The sequence below is a fragment of the Narcine bancroftii genome, chromosome 9, assembly GCF_036971445.1.
Source record: "Narcine bancroftii isolate sNarBan1 chromosome 9, sNarBan1.hap1, whole genome shotgun sequence".
Classification (NCBI taxonomy): domain Eukaryota; kingdom Metazoa; phylum Chordata; class Chondrichthyes; order Torpediniformes; family Narcinidae; genus Narcine; species Narcine bancroftii.
In genome coordinates, this window is record NC_091477.1 from 561,699 (window position 1) to 579,192 (window position 17,494).

Genomic DNA, 17,494 nt, shown 5'->3' on the forward strand with positions numbered 1-17,494 from the left:
ACAGTCATGGGCCAGACTTCACCTTCAGCCCTGCATTACACACTGACAACATGTGAGGAAAAGCTTGCAGACACCAGGGTTGAAGTAAAAACACAACGCAGGAGAAACAGGTCAAACAATGTCCTTCATATAGTAACGGTAAAAGTACAGAACTGCCACTCAGGCGCCTGCCCACATTTTGCTCAGGCCTTGGGGAAGGGCTCTGAATCTTTATTTCTGCTACATACAGTTCACTGTTTAACCAGCTGAGTTTCTCCAGCTCCGTGTTTTTTACTGTGAGTAAAAACTCTTTCTGTCACAAGTCCACTTATGAAACACAGTCATGTGTCACTTAACGTCCTCGGTACATTCAGTGAAATTGGGCATTATGCGATGTGGACGTTGTGTGAATACCGTATTATATACTTAGCAAAGCTACATGGGATCCTGTAGTGTACCTGTGTTGACCTGTAATATTTTCAAAAGAAAATTAAAGAGATAACACTAGAACACTCAAGAGAACTGTGATACACGAGATTGAACGCTGCTGCCTGCAAGTCGAAGCAAACACTGTTATAGAGTCAACATTTTATTTGTAAGTAGGGAAAGTCCACATTAAAGAGAACAGTACATACATAAGCCAGTAACATAGGCATTGATTATGACTATCAAGTCGTTTGTATTATAGGTTATATATGTACTGTACCATTATGCGACTGGCAACACAATCACTTTGTATACAAGAGATAGGAGATATGCGTGTTGTGTGCGGGAAGCTGTCACATTCGCTCATCCTGTTCTCCAATTGGTATTTCTGAACTCTATTATAACCTGATGGGACGACAGATTATATGCAGTTGGACGGTGCCAAGTTATGCGGCATATGACTGTAGTTGTTCCAAGAACTGGTGTTAAACCGTACCTCGATCTGCATCGTAAATGTACACAAACTTCTGCCATTTGTAATGTTCGATAAGGCTGAGCAAAGCGTCCTGGATGTCTGGTCTCATCTGGATGACGAACTGGTTGGAGGTATCGACAGGGAAGCTGGGGGTGATGAAGGAGAGGTGCAGAGCTCCACAAAATGAGCTGAGAGTGTTCACCGTCTTCCTGTCGTAGAAGCCAAAGATCGCGTAGACTCCTCGAGCAAACAGAGAACAAACTGAAGGAGAGAAGACGGCCGTCAGGAGTGGATCCACCATGGGGCAATTTAAACCGACAGAAATGGATGCACCGTAAAGTCCCCCCATCCCCAAACCCCATGTCCCCAACCATCCCATTTCTGACCCCCTAGTCCCTGACCCCCCCCCCATTCCCCAGCTTCCCACATCCCCAAGCCCCATTCCCAACTCCCCCAGTCCCTGACACCCCCATTCCCAGGCTTCACAACGAACCCCCCACTCCAAGCCTGATTCCCAACCACCTGTCCCCAAACCCCCATCCCTGACCCCCTGTCCCCATCTTCACACTGAACCCCCCATTCCCCGTCTCATCCATGTACCTGTCCAAATTCTTCTTAAATGTTAAAATTGAGCCCACATTCACCACCTCAGCTGGCAGCTTGTTCCACACCCCCACCACTCTCTGTGTGAAGAAGTCCTCCACTAAACTTTTCCCCTTTCACTCTTAATCCATGTCCTCTGGTTTGTATCTCATCTAACCTTTGTGGAAAAAGCCTGTCTACATTTATTCTGTCTGTTCCCCTCATCATTTTAAATACCTCTATCAAATCTCTCCTCATTCTTCTACACTCCAGGGAATAAAGTCTGAACCTGTTTAACCTTTCCTTGTAACTCAGTTCCTAAAGTCCGGGCAACATTCTAGTAAATCTTCTCTGCACTCTTTCTGTCTTATTGATATCTTTCTTGTAGTTCGGTGACCAAAATTGCACACAATATTCCAAATTTGGCCTCACCAATGTCTTATACAACTTTACTGTAACATCCCAACTCCTGTACTCAATACTTCGATTTACAAAGGCCAAGATGCCAAAAGCTCTCTTTATAACCCTGTCCACCTGTGACGCCACTTTCAGGGAATTATGTATCTGTATTCCCAGATCCCTCTGTTCTACCACAATCCTCAGTGCGCGACCATTTACCGTGTACATCCTTTCTTGGTTTGTCCTTCCAAAATGCAACACCTCACACTTGTCTGCATTAAATTCCACCTGCCATTTTTCATCCCATTTTTCCAGCCAGTCCAGATCCCTCTGCAAGCTTTGAAAACCTTCTTCACTGTCCACGACGCCTCCAATCTTAGTGTCATCTACAAACTTGCTGATTCAATTTACCACATTATCATCCAGATCATTGATATAGATGACAAACATCAAAGGCCCCAGCACCGATCCCTGAGGCACACCACTAGTCACAGACCTCCAGTCTGAGAAGCAACCATCCACCACTACTCTAGCTTCTCCCACCCAGTCAATGTCTAATCCATTTCACTACCTCACCATAAATACTGAGCATCTGAACCTTCCTGACCAACTTCCCATATGGGACTTTGTCAAAGGCCTTAATAAAGTCCACGTAGACAACATCTACAGCCTTTCCTTCATCAACTTTCCTGGTAACATCCTCGAAAATCTCTTCAAGATTGGTTAAACATGACCTACCACGCACATGTTGACTTCTGCCCCTATCCCTTATGGAATTATGGTCTTATGTCCAGGGATCCATCTTGGTTGCCGTACATGCTGATAGAGCTTTGAAGAAAGTGTATGGTGTGCTGGCTTTCAGAAGTGAGGGATTGAGTTGCAGTGCTGCGTGGTAATGCTGCAGCTATCTAAAACTTTGATTAGACCAAAGATGGAGATGAGAGGAATATCAGTGGCATTGATAGGGTGGACTCTTGCTATGAAGAACTAGTAAATTTGTGAAACAGGTCCTGCCCTTCTGAATCTATGTTGCACCTGCCTGATGGAACTATTTCTATCCAGATATCTCGTTATTTCTCCCTTTATGATAACTTCCAGCATTTTCCCGACTACAGACGTTAGCTAACTGGCCTATGGTTCCCTGCCTTTTATCTACATCCAAAGACTGGCATGACATTTTCTGTCTTCCAATCTGCTGGGACCTGTGCAGAGTCTAGTATATTTTGGTAAATTACCATAAATGCCTTTACTATAACATCTCTCATTTCTTTCCGTATCCTGGACTGCATTCCATTAGTACCAGGGGACTTGCCCACCTCTACACTCATTACTTTGCCCAACAATAACTCATTAAGCAACATTAATCGTACTGAGGACCTCATCTCCCATCACATCCTTAACCATCAGACCTTCCACTCTGAAGGTTGACACAAAGTAATCATTCAAGGCCTCTGTATTTCATTAATCATTGTTACATTCCATCTCCCACCTTCCATGGGACTTATGTTCACTTTAAGAACATAATCTCATAAGAAGTCGGCCATTCGGCCCATCAAACCTGCTCTGCCATTCAATGAGATCATGGCTGATCTGATGATAGACTCACCTGCCTTTTTCCCATATCCCTTAATTCCCCTACTATGTAAACATCTATCCAACCTTGTCTTAAATATATTTACTGAGGTCACCTCCACTGCTTCAATGGGCAGTGAATTCCACAGATTCACCGCCTTCTGGGAAAAGCAGTTCCACAACAGTGCACTCAGTGAAAACAGAGAAGCAGAGCACCTGGAGGCTCCTGAAGCTAGAGTAAAGCAAAGCAAAAAGGTAAGTTCAAACAGCAACTGCAGCAGGTGCAGAGGTCGACGTATTCCAAAGATGTGTTCTGCCTAAGGAAAGTTCTGCAATAAATGTGGGAAGAAGAATCATTTTGCAAAGTGCTGCAAAGCAGGGGCTACCAAGAAAAAGATGCACACAGCGGACGAAGAACTGGAGGAATTCTTTGTGGATTCACTACAGAGAAAGGAGAATCCAGCCGATATTAGGTCTGAGTGCATGTGAAGAGCTCAACCAGGTGAAAAGAGTCTTCATAGTGGCTTCACAGACCGAAGATGAGCACACAACACTCACGGAAGAGTTCGCAGGTGTCTTTAAGGGGCTTGGATGTTTACCTGGTGTATACGAGATCCACATAGATGAGACAGTGGCCCCTGTTGTCTATGCATGCAGGAATGTTCCACTTTCACTTAGAGACAAACTTAAACAAGAACTAGCACGCACGGAGTGGATGAAAGTCATCCAGAAAATTGAAGAACCTGCAGATTGGGTCAGCTCAATGGTTACCTTGCAAAAGGAAAATGGAGCGTTGTGAATAGGTCTGGACCCAACAGATCTCAATAAAGCCATCTAGAAGAGAGAGTATTTTAAATTATTGACATAGGAAGAATCATGACCCTGTTTGCAGCTGCCGTGGTTTTACAAACTCAACGCGTCATCGGGGTTTTGGCAGATGAAGCCCAACAAGGCAAGTTCGAGACGATGCACTTTCAATACTCCACAAGGAAGACACCGCTTTCTTTGGCTGCCATATGGAATCTTGTCCACACCAGAAATCGACCATAACACCATCCACATGACCTTTGACAGTAAACCTGGAATTGAGACCAAGATGGATGACATCATTGTATGGGGGCCCACCAAGAATGAACATGATACATAACTAAGGCAAGTGCTTGATTAGGGCTTTTATACTGTTCAAGTTCCACCGTTTCCAATAGCGGATGGGAAAAACCTTGCATATGAATGCCCTTCTTTCCCAGCCTATTTCTCTCTCTTTCTCAGGGTGGGAAGAGGTGCAGTTATGGGAGTTGATGGGTTTATGGAAAGATTTCTGTTGAGAGTTTGTCTCCTGAGATAGAGACAAAGGTTGAGAAAAGGGAGCGAGTTGCTAGAGATGGTCCAGGTGAATTTGAGGTTGAGGTGGAAGTAGGCAACAAAGTGGTGTGTGTAACGGCCTGAGACATCTCAGATCCTGAGAAATGAGCAGCCCAGCATCATGTTCGAGCAGGCATTCCTGGAACAGATGCCTGAAGACATCCAACTGCTCCTGGTGAATGCGGATTTCACCGACCCCCGGAAAGTCGCAGCACAGTCAGACATTCTGTGGAAACAGAAACAGAAGTGCTCGGCTACCGTGGGGCTCGTAAAGAAGTCCCGCAATCAGACCAGAGCAGTCCCAAGCAAGGGGTAGGAGCGAGTCCAGCGACAGATGGTGCTTCTACCACCGGAGATGGGTCACCAAGGCCCACTGATGCGAGTTTCAGGTAAATGATAAGTCCACCCGTCACTGATGGCCATGACGGCTAGCCACCAAGAGAGCCTCCTGTACGTCTGGGACCACCTGTCCGGCAGACACTTCCTGGTGGATACAGGAGCAGAGGTCAGCGTGATACCCCAAACAGGGCTGGAAACCAGGCGCAGGCTAGCGGGACCCACGTTGAGGGCTGCCAACAACAGCAGTATATGGACCTATGGCACTCGTAAGGCCAAGCTGCAGTTTGGGGGCAGTCACTTCTCATGGGAGTTCACGCTGGCCACAGTGGAACAACCACTCCTTGGAGCTGATTTCCTGCGAGCCCACAGCCTCTTAGTGGACCTTAAGGGTAAGCGACTCATACACACCGAGACCTACCAGACCATCGCACTGAGGGGCGCAAGGTTTCGGGCAATGCACCTGGTCTCTGTCCACAGCTCGAAGGATGAGTTCTCCAAGGTGCTAGCAGGATTCCCGGCATTCCTTTCCCCTCAGTTCACAGCGGAGATGCCTCGAAACGGCATCATATATCACATCCTGACCAAGGGCCCACCTCTCCATGCAAGGGCAAGACGACTGCCCCTGGAGAAGCTCCGACTGGCCAAGGAGGAGTTCTGCAAGCTCGAGGAGTTGGATGTTGTTCAACAATCAGACAGCCCATGGGCCTTGCCCCTGCACATGGTATCTAAAGCAACTGGGGGCTGGAGACCATGTGGCAACTATCGCCAGCTCAACAAAGCCACCACCCCAGACTGTTACCCCGTGCCACACATCCAGGATTTTGTGGCAAACCTGCATGGGGCAACAATATTCTCAAAAGTGGACCTCATGCAGGGATATCACCAGATCGCGGTGCATTCTGTTGACATCCCTAAGATGGCCATCATCACTCCATTTGGGCTGTTCGAGTTCCTGAGGATGGCATTCGGGCTCAAAATGCAGTACATTCCAGCGACTGATGGAGTCAGTGGGCCAAGACCTGGACGGCACTTTTGTCTACCTCGACAATATCCTCATGGCAAATAGAACCCGACAGGACCACCTTCAGAACCTCTGAAATCTCTGTAGTCGTCTGCAGGAGTTTGGCCTCACCATCAACCTGGCCAAATGCCAGTTTGGCCTGAACACTATCGACTTCCTAGGCCACAGGATTACAAAGGACGGGACCACACCACTGCCTGACAAGGTAGAGGCCATCTGCAGCTTCCCGAAGCCCAGTACAACCAAAGGTCTGCAGGAGTTTGTGGGGATGATAAACTTTTATCGCAGGTTTATCCCTGCAGCTGCCTGAGTGATGCACCCTCTGTTTATCGTGATGTCCAGCAAGGAGAAGGACTTGTCCTGGGACAACGAATCCGCACGTGCATTTGTGGAAACCAAAGAAGCCCTGGCCAAAGCTACACTCCTGACCCACCCCAGACCAGATGCACCCACGGCCCTTACAGTTGATGCCTCAGGAACAGCGATTGGTGGAGTTCTGGAGCAGCAGATAGAAGGAAGTTGGTACCCACTAGCTTTCTTCAGCAAACATCTGCAGCCCCCTGAACTAAAGTACAGTGCTTTCGATAGAGAGCTGCTGGCACTGTACTTAGCCATCCACCACTTCCGGTACTTTCTTGAAGGAAGGGCTTTCACAGACCACAAACCACTGACTTCCACCTTAGCTAAAATCTCCAATCCCTGGTCAGCCCACCAACAGAGACACTTTTCTTACATCTCGGAGTACACCACTGACATCAAGCACATCTCGGGCAAAGACAACATGATCGCGGACACCTTGTCAAGACACAGCATCCACTCCCTGGCCAACAGTCTGGACTTCGTAGTACTGGCAGAGGCACAGCAGCAGGATGACGAGATCCCGCAGTACAGGACCGCTGTCACAGGCCTTCGGCTTCAGGATGTTCTAGTTGGCCCAGTACTACCATCCTCCTGTGCGCCGTGGCCACCGGGCAGGTTTGACCTACTGTCCCAACGGCATGGAGATGATGAGTTTTTGACTCCATCCACGGGCTGACACACCCATCCATCAGGACTACAGTCCGGCTGGTGGCCAGCAAGTACCTGTGGCATGGATTGCAGAAACAAGTCAGGGGATGGGCCAAAGCGTGTACGCAGTGCCAAACAACCAAAGTGCAGCAATACACCAGCGTCCCCCTACAGCCTTTCGAGCCAACGAAATGCAGGTTTGACCACATTCATGTGGACATACTGAGAACCTTGCTAGTCTCTCAGGGTTTCCGCCATCTGTTCACAGTGGTCGACCGTTTCACCCGGTTGCCAGAAGCAATCCCCCTGGCCAACACATCCACCAGGTTCTGTGGCAAAGCACTCCTCTCATCCTGGATTGCAAGATTCAGACTGCCACAGCACATCACTTCTGTCCGAGGGGCACAGTTCACCTCCAGTTTGTGGACCAACATTGCCAACCTGTGGGGTGCATACCACCTACAAGCCAAATGCTGTGGAGCATTTCCACAGGCACCTCAAGACCGCCCTCATGACCAGACTCAAGGGCCCCAACTGGGTGGACGAGCTATTATGGGCACTACTGGGCATCCGAACAACGGCAAAAGAAGACCTCCACGCATCCTCCGCTGAGCTTGTCTATGGAACCCCATTCACGGTTCCCAGTGATTTTGTTCCACAGGCCAGAGGACAGCAGGAGGAGACAACCACCTTCCTGGACAGGCTGTGTGAAAAAGTCAGTAACCTGGCTCCATCCCACCCTCCAGACACGGACAAGCCAATTCCAATATTCCCAAAGAACTCAAGGAATGTGAGTACGTTTGTATGCAGAGGACCCCACCATTCACCACTGCAGAAGCCATACGAAGGTCCCTTTCAAGTCACCTGCAACAACGGAGCCACCTTCGAGCTGGACATTGCTAGTAAACTGGTCTTCACTACAGAAAGACTCAAGCCTGCCCACACAAAACCAGCAGAACCCATGGAGACACCAACACCTCGACACAGAGGTAGACCACAAAAGACTTTGGGGACTATGTCTACGGACACTATAGACTGGGGGGGGGGGGGGGGTCATGTGGTGGCCCACAATTACGGAGATCAGGCTGGCACATCACACGGCAGCAGACGCAGACAGAGATCGCTAAAGCGACTCACAGGACAATGAACTGGCGGAGGTAGAAGCTGGGGCACCATCAGACCAACAGCCCTAAAATGGCGTTGGTCAAGCTGCCCAGCTAACTCAGAAACAGACTGGGGAAGAAGGGCATTCATCTGCATGGACATTCCTGCCCGCTATTGTAATTCATATGGCTGACTCATTCATTCAGCAAAAAATTGCAGGAACTTGAAAAGTATAAAACCAGCCTTTCCAGGCCAAATAAAGGAGTGAGATTAACCTGCCACACTGTCTGTCTGTGTGTGTGTGTGTGTGTGTGTTTTTCTTTGTAGGGTCGGCTACATGGGAACATTGGGGTCCAGTGATCATAATGTCATTAGTTTCAAGTTAATTATGGAGAAGGATGTGTCTGGGCCTGAGATGATAAATTGGAGAAAGGCCAATTTTGATGAAAGGAGAAAGGATTTAGAATGTGTCGATTGGGATGTTGTTTTCAGGCAAGGATGTTCGAGGTAAATGGATGCCCTTCAAAGGTGAAATTTTGAGAATACCGAGTTTGTTTGTTTCCTGTCAGGATTAAAGATAAGGTTAGAAGACATAGGGAACTTGGTTTTCGATGGATAGTGGGGATCTAGTTCAGAAGAAGAGAGGTGTATAGCAGGTAGAGGCAGCATGGAGCAAATGAGGAATATAAAAATTCAAGAAAAAACCTCAAGAAAGAAATCAGGAAGGCTAAAAAAAAATACGAGGTTGCTTTGGCGACATATATTAAGAGGAAAAGGATACTAAGAGATAGAATCAGAGTTGATGGCTTTGTTTGGAGCCAAAAGAGATGGGGGATTTTCATCAGGAAACAGGAACAGAGTCATGGGAAGTGAGGAAAACAGGCAGTGAGGTTATGGAATCTACACAGATTAAAGAGGAGGAAGAGCTTGCTGTCTTAAATAAATAAGGGTGGATAAATCCCCAGGGCCTGACAACATATTCCATCAGACCTTGAGGGAGACTAGTGTAGAAATTGCAGGGGCTTTGGCAGAAATATTTAAAATGTCCTTAGCCACAGGGGTGGTGCCGGAGGATTGGAGGATAGCTCATTTTGTTCCGTTGTTTAAAGGAGGCTCCAAAAGTAACTTGAGAAATTACAGGCAGGTGAGCCTGATGTCAGAAGTAGGTAAATTATTGGAAGATGTATCAGAGATCGGATAGACAATTATTTGGATAGCCAGAAAGTCAACATGGTTTTGTACATGGTAGGTTGTGTTTAACCATAGAGTTTTCCAAGGAGATTACAACGAACGTTAACGAAGGAAAGGCTGTGGATGATGTCTACATGGTCTTTAGTAAGGCATTTGACAAGGTCCCGCATGGAAGGTTAGTTAGGAAAGTTCAGATGTTTGGTATTCATGGTGAAGTAGTGAACTGGATTCGACAATCTTGAGAAGCCAGAGTGTAGTGGTGGATGATGCCTCTCAGACTGGAGGCCTGTAACCAGTGGTGTGCCTCAGGGATCGGTGCTGTTTGTTGTCTATATCAATGATCAATGATGTGGTAAATTGGATCAGCAAATTTGAAAATGACACTAAGTTTGGAGGCATTATGCACAGTGAAGAAGGTTTACAAAGCTTGCAGAGGGATCTGGACCAACTGGAAAAATGGGATGAAAAATGGCAGATAGAGTTTAATACAGACAAGTGTGAGGTGTTGCATTTTGGAAGGACAAACCAAGAAAGGACGTACATGGTAAATGGTCGGGTACTGAGGATTACGGTAGAACAGAGGGATCTGGGAATACAGATACTTAATTCCCTGAAAGTGGTGTCACAGGTGGACAGGGTTATAAAGAGAGCTTTTGGTATCTTGGCCTTCATGAATCAAAGAATTGAGTACAGGAGTTGGGATATAATAGTAAAGTTGTATAAGACATTGGTGAGGCCAAATTTGGAGTATTATGTGCAATTTTGGTCACCGAACTACAGGAAAGATATCAATAAGCTAAAAAGAGTGCAGATAACATTTACTAGGATGTTGTCCAGACTTCAGGCACTGAGTTACAGGGCAAGTTAAACAGGTTAGGACTTTATTCAATGGAGTGTTGGAGAATGAGGAGAGATTTGATCGAAGTATTTAAAATTATGAGGGGGATAGACAGAGTAAATGTAGGATGGCTTTTTCCACTGAGGGAGGGTGAGATACAAACTAGAGGACATGGGTTAAGGGTGAAAGGGGAAACGTTTAGAGTGAACTTCTTCACACAGAGAGTGGTGGGGATGTGGAATGAGGTGGTGAATGTGGGCTCAATTTTAACATTTAGGAAGAATTTGGGCAGATACATGGATGGGAGAGATATGGACGGATATGGACTGGGTGCAGGTCAGTGGGACGAGGCAAAGAAAATGGTTCAGCACAGACTAGAAGGGCTGAAGGGGCCTCTTTCTGTGCTGTAATGTTCTATGGTTCTGTCTGCCTCACTCTCTCCACATCTGGTGGCTGTTCAGGAGATAGCTGCTTAGCTCAGATACATTACAGAAACTGCCCTCAGCCAGAACTGTTTATTATAAAGACACTAAATAAAGGGCCAAATATTCAAACTAACCAGATGCCCATGGAGACAAATGAACGATCTCAGTGTGTGTCAAATATCAGTTGGCAGGACCTTCGTCACTTGGTTACACATTCCTCAGGAAATGAACACCCCTCTGCCCCTCTCTATTATGCTGTACAATAGGTGTGAATATTCTCTGTATTTGTAACATCAAACAATCTGACCTTGGTTGCTTTTCATTATCCTGAGTTAGAAATCAGGGACATCATTCTACACTTGGGTAAATTAACAAACAGAGCAGCATTAAAAATTCATTTGCAGTGAAATTAGAATCATCAGTGGTATTTTTCAATTTCCCATGCTAATCCCAGAAAGTAACGCAGTCTTTCCGAGATCACACTGCAGAGAGCAAGTGCATGTTGACCACAATTACATCCCTCACCTAGAGCATGGGCGTGTGCGCATGTGTGTGTGCGTGACGGGCGCATCTGAGTGTGTCATATGCAAGGCCACATGTGTCTGCGGGTGGGGGATGCATGTCAGGGCACGTGTGTGCATGAGAGCGGGTGTGATTGTGTATGTGTGTGGTGTGCACATGAGGGCATGCGTAGACGTGTGCATGGGGGATTTGTATGTGTTATACAAGATGGTGCATGTGTGTGTCTGCATGTGGGGATGCACATTAGGGCATGTGTGTGCACGCACGCCAGTGGGGGAGGGGGTGTATGTGAATGTGCATGGGGTTGTGTATGTGTGTGAGTGTGTGTGTGTGTGTGTGTGTGTGTGTGTGTGTGTGAGAGAGAGAGAGAGAAGTGTACAGAACCCCTTGCGAGGTTGTGAACAGTGTAGATGACAGTGAGTACCCCCCCCCACCCCCGAAGGAAAGATGAAGTTCAGTGATGAAGGTAGTTGAATCCAAGACCCTGCCCCAAGGAACTCCTGCAGTGTTATCCCTGCACTGGGACGCCCTCCCTGGGACAACCACAGACCTCTTCCTCTGGCTGAGGTGATTTCCCATGGTCAGTGCTCCCCACCATCTGAGATGTCACAGGCTGTTACACACACCACTTTGTTATCTACTTCCACTTCAACCTCAAATTCACTTGGACCATCTCTAGCAACTTGGACCCTTTTCTCAATTTTTGTCTCCATCTCAGGAGACAAACTCTCGACCGAAAACTTCCACAAACCCACCAGCTCCCATAACTGTACCTCTTCCCACCCTGAGAGAGAGAGAAGGGGGAGGGGAGGGAAGATGGAGGGAGGGGGAAGGAAGAGGGAGGGAGGGAGGGGGGAAAGGGAGCTGAACAAAGTTCGATGTAGCTGGGATTGTGTGTGCTGGTTCCCACGAGATGGAGGAGTAACTGTTTGTGAAAAGTGTGCGAGAGAGTAAGGGAATTTGAGGGGAGTCGCTGATGGGGGATTGAAGTGAATCAGTGAAGGGGGTTGAGGTGAGACCAAACCAGACCCTGTATCCCGACCACAGCCATGGGCCAAACCCAGCACAGACCGTAATCAGCACCCAGCCCACAGGACGCTCTGGGGACCAAGGGACAGCAGTCCTGGGAGGGTGGGAACTGAGGGGGGGGGGGTGAATGGAGGGGGAAATGGAGGTGAGGAAGATCGGGGTCCCAGAGGGTGTGGGGAGATCGGTGGTCCCAGAGGATGTGGGGGGGGGGGGGGGATGATCAGTGGTCCCAGAGGGTGTGGGGAGATCGGTGGTCCTGGAGGGTGTGGGAAGGGATGATCGGTGGTCCCAGAGGGTGTGGGGGGGGGGGGGGGAAATGATCGGCGGTCCCGATGTGTGTGGGGGAGGGGGGAAAGATCGGCGGTCCGGGATGGTGTGGGGGGATGATCGGCGGTCCCAGTGGGGGGGGGGGGGGGGGATGATCGGCGTCCCAAAGGGTGTGGGGGGGGGGAGATCGGCGGTCCCGGAGGGTGGGGGGGGGGGGGGGGAGTTCGAGCTGCGGACAGGTGGGGGAGGAATATGGGGGGGGGGGGAGTGGGGCGCGCGGAGGTGAAGATCGGCAGTCCCGGGGGCGGAGGGAGCCGAGACCCCGCCAGGCCGCTCGGCACTGTCCTCTCTCCCCTTGAGGGCGCCGAGCCTCTCCCCACACCACTTCCCCTCCCCCAACTTCAACTTCACTGGCCTCCAACCTTCCTCTCCCCCTCTCCCACAGGGCAGTCTGTCCTCTCTCCCCAAGCCCACCATCCCCCCCCCCCCCCCATTCATCTTCTCCTGCCCCCGGCCACGACCCTTCACTCACACGCGTTGGTCACGGCGAAGCTGTTGCTGATCTCCACGTTCTCGGTCTGGGTGATGAGTTTGTACAGAGTGTCCGTGTTGAAGAACGAAAGTCCGAACCGGAAGGCGGAATATTCCTGCGAGTGTTGCTTGGGGAAGAGAGCGCCTGTGGAGAGAGAAAGGAGATGGGGGGAGGGGTGAGCAGAGGGGGAGCAGGGAGGGGAGAGGAGGGGGAGGGGAGATGGAAGGGGAGGGGAGATGAGGGGGGAGTGGGGAGGGAAGATGGAAGGGGAGATGAGGGGGGAGTGGGGAGGGGAGATGAGGGGGGAGTGGGGAGGGGAGATGAGGGGGGAGTGGGGAGGGGAGATGGAAGGGTAGATGAGGGGGGAGTGGGGAGGGGAGATGAGGGGGAAGTGGGGAGGGGAGATGAGGGGGGAGTGGGGAGGGGAGATGAGGGGGGGAGTGGGGAGGGGAGATGGAAGGGGAGATGAGGGGGGAGTGGGGAGGGGAGATGAGGGGGGAGTGGGGAGGGGAGATGGAAGGGTAGATGAGGGGGGAGTGGGGAGGGGAGATGAGGGGGAAGTGGGGAGGGGAGATGAGGGGGGAGTGGGGAGGGGAGATGAGGGGGGGAGTGGGGAGGGGAGATGGGGGGGGAGTGGGGAGGGGAGATGAGGGGGAGTGGGGAGGGGAGATGAGGGGGAGTGGGGAGGGAAGATGGAAGGGGAGATGAGGGGGAGTGGGGAGGGGAGATGAGGGGGGAGTGGGGAGGGGAGATGAGGGGGGAGTGGGGAGGGAAGATGGAAGGGGAAATGAGGGGGGAGGGGTGAGTGGGGAGGGGAGATGAGGGGGGAGTGGGGAGGGGAGATGAGGGGGGAGTGGGGAGGGGAGATGAGGGGGAGTGGGGAGGGGAGATGAGGGGGAGTGGGGAGGGGAGATGAGGGGGAGTGGGGAGGGGAGATGAGGGGGAGTGGGGAGGGGAGATGAGGGGGGAGTGGGGAGGGAAGATGGAAGGGGAAATGAGGGGGGAGGGGTGAGTGGGGAGGGGAGATGAGGGGGGAGTGGGGAGGGAAGATGGAAGGGGAGATGAGGGGGGAGGGGGGAGTGGGGAGGGGAGATGAGGGGGGAGTGGGGAGGGGAGATGAGGGGGAGTGGGGAGGGGAGATGAGGGGGAGTGGGGAGGGGAGATGAGGGGGAGGGGAGATGAGGGGGAGGGGTGATGAGGGGGGAGTGGGGAGGGGAGATGAGGGGGGAGTGGGGAGGGGAGATGAGGGGGGAGTGGGGAGGGGAGGGGTGAGGGGCGGGGCGGGGAGGGGGGAGGGGCGATGAGGGGGGAGGGGCGATGAGGGGGGAGGGGCGATGAGGGGGGAGGGGCGATGAGGGGGAGGGGAGAAGAGGGTTAGTGGGGAAGGGGAGATGAGGTGCGGGGGGGGGAGAATGGAGGGGGAGCGGGAGCCTGGGGACGGGAGACGAAGCGGGAGGGAGCGGGGAGGGGAGATGAGGTTGGGGGGAGAATGGAGGGTTAGCGGGAAGCGGGAGCCCCGGGAAGGCGCGCTGCTCACCGATCTGCAGACTGCTGGGGAAAGCCGCCAGGGCACAGGCCAAGAGCCCGGAGCACAACGCGGCCGCTAGTGCTTGCTGCATCCTGCCTGAGCATGGGCGACTGGAGCGGAGCCGCCGTCCCCGCCGAGGTTGCAGCAGCTCTGCGAGCGCCGGCTGACACGCATCGCCGGGCGTCCCCAGCGCGGAGCCTGCCGTCCGCGAGCACGGCCCCAGCGCGGAGCCTGCCGTCCGCGAGCACGGCTCCAGCGCGGAGCCGCCCGGCCGCGAGCACGGCCCCAGCGCGGAGCCACCCGGCCGCGTGGAATGGCAGATCAGGCTCGACGGGCCGAACAGTCTACTTCTGCTGCTCGTCCGATGGAATCATCGAACACTACACCACAGAACCAGACCCTTCGGCCCATCTAGTCTGTGCCTAGTCCCAATGACCTGCATCAAGATTGGAACAATAGAACACTTCACTGTTCTAATGTGCAAATAGTATGTTTGAACTCTGAGGTCCAGATGACTCATTGCAATTACAGCATCCTCTGATGGGTCTCCACCTGAAGTATCATGTAGTTTCCTTGCATGAGAGGATGTTGTCGAGGGAGCCCATTGCATGTTCACAAGACTGGTTCTAAGTCGAATGGCTTAGCCATGAGAGATTGAAGAGACCGAGGTTACAATCACTGGAAGAGGTGTACAAAATCAAGAGGGGAACAGACAGAGTAAATGTAGGTCAGCCATTTCCACTGAGGGTGGATGAGATATAAACCAGAGGACATGGGTTAAGGGTGAAAGGGGACAAATTTAGAGGGAACTTCCTCACACAGAGAATGGTTGGAGTGTGGAATGAGCTGACAGCTGAAGTGGGGAATGAGGACTCAATTTTAACATTAAAGAGGAATTTGGACAGGGACGTGGATGGGAGGGGTATGGAGGGCTCTAGATGTGTCCAGGTCAGTGGGACTAGGCAGAGACTTGCCACAGACTAGAAGGGCCGTAGGGTCTGTTTTCTGTGAATGATGATCCGTGGTTCTAATCAGATAAAGGGAGGGGTTTCACTTGACTGAATCTGGTATCTCATGATTGGACCAAGGCCATTTGGCACTGAGATTAGTGTTTTTCTCATTGAGGGTGGTGAATGAATGGAATTCTCCATGCTTTTACTGGTCTATTTCTGAACATTGGAAGGATAAGAGAACAGGAAAATGTTGCTGCAATAGGACACAAAGCTGGAGAAACTCAGCAGGTCAAACAGTAAACTTTATTTAGCAGAGATAAAGATCCAGAACCAACATTTCAGGCTGGAGCCCTTCCCCAAGGTAGATTGGGTGGACAGCCAATTCAGGCACCTGCTGACATCTTGCTCATCCCTCGGGGAAGGGCTCCAGCCCGAAACATTGGTTCTTTATCTTTATCTTTGGTAAATAAAGTTCACTGTATGACCTGCAGAGTTTCTCCAGCTCTGTGTTTTTACGTAAATCATGTGTACCAAGGAAAAAATAATGACTGGTTGCATCATTGCCTGTTACAGAGATGCCAATGGACAGGACAGGAAGAAATGACAGAGGTGTGAATTTGGCCAATGGCATCAGATTTCACTCCATCAAGGGCATCTCCAAGAAGTGGTGTCTCAAGAAAGCAGCCTCTGTCCTCAAGGACCCTCAACACCCAGGGAATGCCCTCTTCTCACTGCTACCATCGGGAAGGAGGTCCAGGAGCCTGAAGATGAGCTCCCAGCGACACAAGGACAGCTTTTTCCCCTCCATCATCAGATTCCTGAACATAAAATGAACCACCGACCCTCCCTCATTTTCTCTTCTTTTCCACTAATTTATTTTTTCATGTAATTTATAGCAATATTTGCACCTGTAATGTTCCCACAAAGCAACATATTTTGAGACATGTTTTATGACAATAGATTCTGATGCTGGGAGATCTGTCCCCACTTCTGAAGACCAGCAATCTGTGGGAACCCTCCCAGTGAGAGGTGGCAGAGACCCAGAAATTTGCAAGAGCAGGTTTTAGCACAGTGAACAGATCATGCCTCATTAAATCTGTGAGTTTGGGACTTGTATCTGCTGATGCAGCCTTCCAGCCTAAGTTGTCACTCAGCTCCATCCTATTTCCAGCATGTGCAAATTTCACCTCGTCAGGGTCTGACAATGAAGGGGTTAAACTAAGTTCAGGAAAAAGGAGAGAGGCACAGGAGTGTCAGGTTTATTGTCATCTGATTGTACAAGTACAACCTGACAAAACAGCATTCTTTGGCCCTTGGTTCAAACATGCAGACACACAACCAGACAAATAATACATATGCAGGACAAGTATTTTATCTACATATATAAAGAAATAGATTTTGTTTTGTATAAATGAGAGTCTCAGCAGGTCAGTGTGAGCAGTTCCTTTGGTCGTACAGCGTTCTCACTGCCCGTGGGAAGAAGCTGTTCCTCAGCCTGGTGGTGCTGGCTCTGATCCTCCTGGATCTCTTCCCTGATGGGAGCAGCTGAAAGATACTGTGTGCAGGATGGAAGGGGTTCTCAAAGATTTTGCGCACCCTCTTCGGACAATGATCCCAGTAGATCATGTCAATGGGGGGAGGGAGACTCCATTGATCCTCTCTGCCACTCTTCTGATCCTGTGGATTGACCTTCAATCTATTTCTCTGCAGCAATCATACCCACACTGTGAAGCAGCCGACTAGGACGCTCTCGATAGAGCTGTAGAAGGTTGACATGATGGTGGCCAGTAGCCTTGCCTGCTTCAGTCTTCTCAGGAAATGTAGTTGCTGTAGCACCTTCCTGACAAGTGAGGAGATGTTGAATGTCCAAAATAGGTCACTAGCTAAGAGAACCAAAGAACTTGATTTATAGTTAGGCTGATGGGAGTACAGGGAGGTTCAA

The 17,494-nt window shown here is 50.4% G+C and overlaps 2 protein-coding genes across 10 annotated transcripts in view; one reads left to right on the forward strand and one right to left on the reverse strand.

Moving 5' to 3' along the window:
* LOC138743094 (glutamate receptor 1-like) overlaps positions 1-17,494 on the reverse strand; it is a 114,780-nt gene that overhangs the window by 88,571 nt on the left and 8,715 nt on the right. For 7 of the 9 annotated variants that reach the window (XM_069897918.1, XM_069897917.1, XM_069897919.1 and 4 more), the window contains exons 2-3: positions 13,072-13,215; positions 902-1,141 (exon numbers count right to left, since the gene is read on the reverse strand). In XM_069897918.1, the coding sequence (XP_069754019.1) occupies positions 902-1,141; positions 13,072-13,215 (384 nt within the window). Of the gene's footprint in view, positions 1-901; positions 1,142-13,071; positions 13,216-14,608; positions 14,832-17,494 lie in introns of those variants that run through there. The other 2 variants (XM_069897924.1, XM_069897920.1) reach the window with 2 other exon arrangements.
* LOC138743098 (nematocyst expressed protein 3-like) lies at positions 14,566-17,027 on the forward strand. The gene is made up of 2 exons (XM_069897937.1): positions 14,566-15,322; positions 16,126-17,027. Exon 1 carries the CDS (start codon positions 14,702-14,704, stop codon positions 15,023-15,025), a length of 324 nt encoding a protein of 107 aa, XP_069754038.1. The 5' UTR covers positions 14,566-14,701; the 3' UTR covers positions 15,026-15,322; positions 16,126-17,027.

Excerpts from the sequence above, each read along its gene's own strand:
- LOC138743098 (XM_069897937.1), top strand. The coding sequence starts at position 14,702 with ATGGGCGACTGGAGCGGAGCCGCCGTCCCCGCCGAGGTTGCAGCAGCT.